General features: G+C 37.1%; 1 protein-coding gene and 1 non-coding gene across 2 annotated transcripts; both read left to right on the top strand.

Annotated features, from left to right (window-relative positions):
* The first annotated feature begins 1253 nt into the window (after window positions 1-1253).
* On the top strand, window positions 1254-2210 carry LOC139432118 (uncharacterized). Its single transcript, XM_071200461.1, has one exon. It carries the CDS (start codon window positions 1254-1256, stop codon window positions 2208-2210), a length of 957 nt encoding a protein of 318 aa, XP_071056562.1.
* A 1206-nt stretch (window positions 2211-3416) lies between these two features.
* On the top strand, window positions 3417-3489 carry TRNAA-AGC (transfer RNA alanine (anticodon AGC)). Its single transcript has one exon. It is a non-coding gene; the product is annotated as a tRNA-Ala (tRNA).
* Window positions 3490-3971: the final 482 nt, after the last annotated feature.

The following is a 3971-nucleotide window of genomic DNA, read 5'->3' on the forward strand; positions in this document are numbered from 1 at the left end:
TGGAGATTTTCTCTTAACGTTTGGGCTGGCATTATGGGCGATGTAATTATTGGACCCGTTTTCTTGCCATCAAGGCTGGATGGACATACATACAGGCGATATTTAGAGGAATTGGATGATTTTTTAGATGACGTTCCTTTAAACACAAGGCAAGCAATGTGGCATGATGGTGCTCCTGCGCATAGCACACAGGCTGTCCAACAATTTCTGAGGGAACGTTTTCTGGGACGGTGGATTTACACCTGTAGATTTTTATTTATTGGGACGCGTTAAATCGCTAGTTTACTGCGTTGAAATAACTTCAGTTGATCAACTGAGGTTGCGAATTGTTGATTCATTTGATCAACTTCGAACTGAGATCAATGTTCACCGCAGAGTGCGCTTTAATTTAAGACGGCGATATCAGGCAGTGTTTTTGAACATCTGCTTTAGTATTTTTTTCTTCTTTTTTATTTATTACTATTTGTTTATAATTTTATTGTTCTCGTTAATATTTTTGTTATGTTCTTGTTTGTTGTTACCGTGAAAATTAAATTTATTGTTTTGGAAATTACATTCTTTTATTCAACTAAAATAAATTAACACTGGATTTAACTAAATCTGCACTTAAAAATTTATGCAAATAATGGTCATTAACTCAGTTCGTTTTTCAATTGTCATCGCCAACTCAGATTTTGCGAAATATGTTTCCTTTTTTTGTTTGTTACGGTTGAAATCAAAGCTTAACATTTTCGCGTATAACTCGAAAACGATCAATGTTATCAAAATTTTCAAAGAGTGATAAACGTTTCTAAAATAAATTTTCTATTAAAAGGTACAAAAATAAATGAAGGATTACGAGCGAACAAAAAAGTTCTGAGCAAACAAATTTTAGGGACACTCTGTGTTGATGATTTGGGACGTTTAAGTTTTTATTTTTAAAAGAACGTGCAATCCAAAACGCAAAATAGTTGTTCGTTCATTAGTAACAATGTCATAGCAACACAAAAAAAAGGATTATTAATAAATATTAGTTTTTGTCAAATAATTCGATTGAGTTCAAGTGATTTAAGAATAAAACCAAATAGAAAACCACAATTACTGGACGATTGCTCAGAGAACGGGTAGTTCTCTTGTATGTGATCACGAAACATTTGGCGACCGTGACAGGACGCAAGATTGGATTTACGTACGCGAGGCTGACGTGAAGATTTCCGTACGCGTGACGTTATCACTTTTGCGTGTTAGAATTTGTTTGGGTGTGGTTTTCGATAATGGACGAAGAAAGAAAGCGGCGTGCACTTCTTCGCAGCGCTTTTACTCGATCATCCCGAGAAGTAGACACTGTTTTGGCAGCAAGCAACCCTGATCTCGATGATTTGGAAGCTATTTTTAACCTCTTAGCGGAGAAAATGGGAGACCTAAAGGTTAGCGATGCTCAAATTTTAAAATTAATGATTGCGAACGGAGTAGCAGACAAAGATATTGATGACGAACTTGCAAAATGCGACGATTACCAGATTAAATTTTTTAAATTAAAAGTTCGTTGCAATAAAGTATTTTCAAACGCGGTATCGACGGCATCGACATCTGCGCCGATACTCGCAAATCAAAGTTTATCGCATAAATTCAAACTACCTAAGATCGAACTCAAGAAATTCGGCGGGGACATAAGAGAATGGTTAGCTTTCTGGAGCCAATTTAAAAAGGTACACGAGGACGAGGATTTAGCACCGGAAGATAAATTTCAATATTTAATTTCGGCAATGATACCAAACTCGAGGGCCAAAGATTTAATAGACAGTTTTCCCCCGACCGCAGGCAATTATGTCAAAGCAATTGAGACATTGGAAGCGCGTTTTGGAAGAAAAGACATGCTCGTGGAAGTCTATGTTAGGGAATTGCTTAAGTTAGTGCTCAATAACGCATTGGGTCGCGGTGGAAAATGTCAGATGGCAACACTGTATGACCGATTAGAAACACAACTAAGAGCCTTGGAAACGCTGGGAATTACTACCGACACTTGTGCGGCCATGTTGTATCCGCTTGTCGAGTCCTGTTTACCAGAGGAATTGTTACGTGTCTGGCAAAGGACACCGGAACCCACAGATAAAGCAAGTAATCCGTCAAAGACTAGGCTCAATCACCTTATGGAGTTTTTGAAGGCCGAGGTTGAAGGAGAAGAACGGATCGCTTTGGCGGTGGAGGGTTTTGGCGTAGAAACCAAATAGAAAACCACAATTACTGGACGATTGCTCAGAGAACGGGTAGTTCTCTTGTATGTGATCACGAAACACTCTGTATAGCATGGTTGCCGCCGCCCGATCAAAGTCAAAATTGGTTCAATTATTTTGCTTGATATTTGTTTACTCTGTACCAAATTTCAACGCTCTACCATAAATGGTATTGAAAATATTTAGAAAAATGTGTTAAAATTTCTGAACTTTCATGGCCCATATCTTGGCCATTTGAAGACTTATAATAATTTTTTTTCACGAATCGTTATCATTTTTGCTCTAGTATGTGAGGTTAATTTTATGCCAGGAGTCATCGGAACACCCTGTATAGTCTAACCTGCATAATTCTTGATTTTATTTCCTTCATATATTCATTGTTCTCATTTACAATTGTCCTCAACTACTTGTACCTGCCAACTCTCTTCACTAGCTCTGATCCATTAGTCTTTGCAGTCCTACCAAGGATTCTGCTATAAGTATGGCATCGTCCACGTATCTGATGTTGTTGATCGCCTCCTCGTTTAGTTTCCAGTTGCTATTTACTCTGCCAATGCTTTCGCTGAAAGATCGTTCCCTACATATAGTTCAGCCGCCTGATTAAAGTAAAGGTATTTTAGTATTCTGATATCATACATGTCTATCCCTTTTTCTCTTAGAAGCTGTATAAAATCCGGGAAGCACACATATACAGGTTGGTTGATGTTCATGCATCTTTAAGTTAACTCACGCAAGCAATTATCGATTTGGAATCAGAAATAAATACTCTACAGCAGAACAACTACACAGAAATACAAACATATGTGTAGTATTTGTTAAAACATGCAGAAACTGTTTTTTTAACTCCTAGAAGCATACATAATACTAAAGAAGCATACTAAGCATATACTATAATAAACTATTATAATTTGTTATATTGGAAGGAAAGAATTAAATAAGAAGAAAATAAGTTTGACGTCTTCGGGTGTAGATTCCGATTGCTTTCCCATGCTAAGCGCGCGGTCTACTATCTAATTGTAAGTTACACCTCCGGAAGATAACCATTACCATAAACCGTATGGATTTACGATCGAAATTCACACGATCTACTTTCCCCATGACTATCTTATGTATTGAATACATAATGAATCGAATTAAAGATGTAGAAAAAAAGTAGAGCAGCTTCGTGCCGAAATTGAAACTGCATTTCAATAAAAAATTGTAGGGGGCGTAGCTCAGATGGTAGAGCGCTCGCTTAGCATGCGAGAGGTACCGGGATCGATGCCCGGCGCCTCCAACTTTTCTTTAATTTTTTTATAAAAGTATTCCTTTTTTCATTTCTTTATTCAGCAAGGTATAACAAGATTGGTAACTGGGGACTTTAATGTTCATTTTGAATCAAACTCTAAAGAGTCTTGGCTATTGCGAGATCTATTCTCATCATTTGGACTGAGCGTAGCTACTAAAGAAGCTACTAGATTAAACGCTTGCCTTGATAATGTATTTACTAACCTTGATATCAATCTTTGGAATGTAAAGGTGGTGAACCCATGTTTGTCGAATCACTCGGCGATCTCTTTTGAGTGTAACATAGCTAATTGCTACCCTAAATGTAAGTCTAAAATTAGTTATCGACCAATTACTCGCTACGGCCTTCTAAAGTTTTATAATTTTGTTGAGAAAATTAATTTTTTCTTCAAACGTCATTAAATGACAACTTTGTTGTCGTGTTTACTCGCGGTAGAAGTAAGTCATTGTTGCATAACGACGGTTGGTAAG

The sequence above is a fragment of the Onthophagus taurus genome, chromosome 11 (genome assembly GCF_036711975.1).
Source record: "Onthophagus taurus isolate NC chromosome 11, IU_Otau_3.0, whole genome shotgun sequence".
Classification (NCBI taxonomy): domain Eukaryota; kingdom Metazoa; phylum Arthropoda; class Insecta; order Coleoptera; family Scarabaeidae; genus Onthophagus; species Onthophagus taurus.

Coding starts and splice junctions, on each gene's coding strand:
- LOC139432118 (XM_071200461.1), top strand. CDS start 1,254: ATGGACGAAGAAAGAAAGCGGCGTGCACTTCTTCGCAGCGCTTTTACT.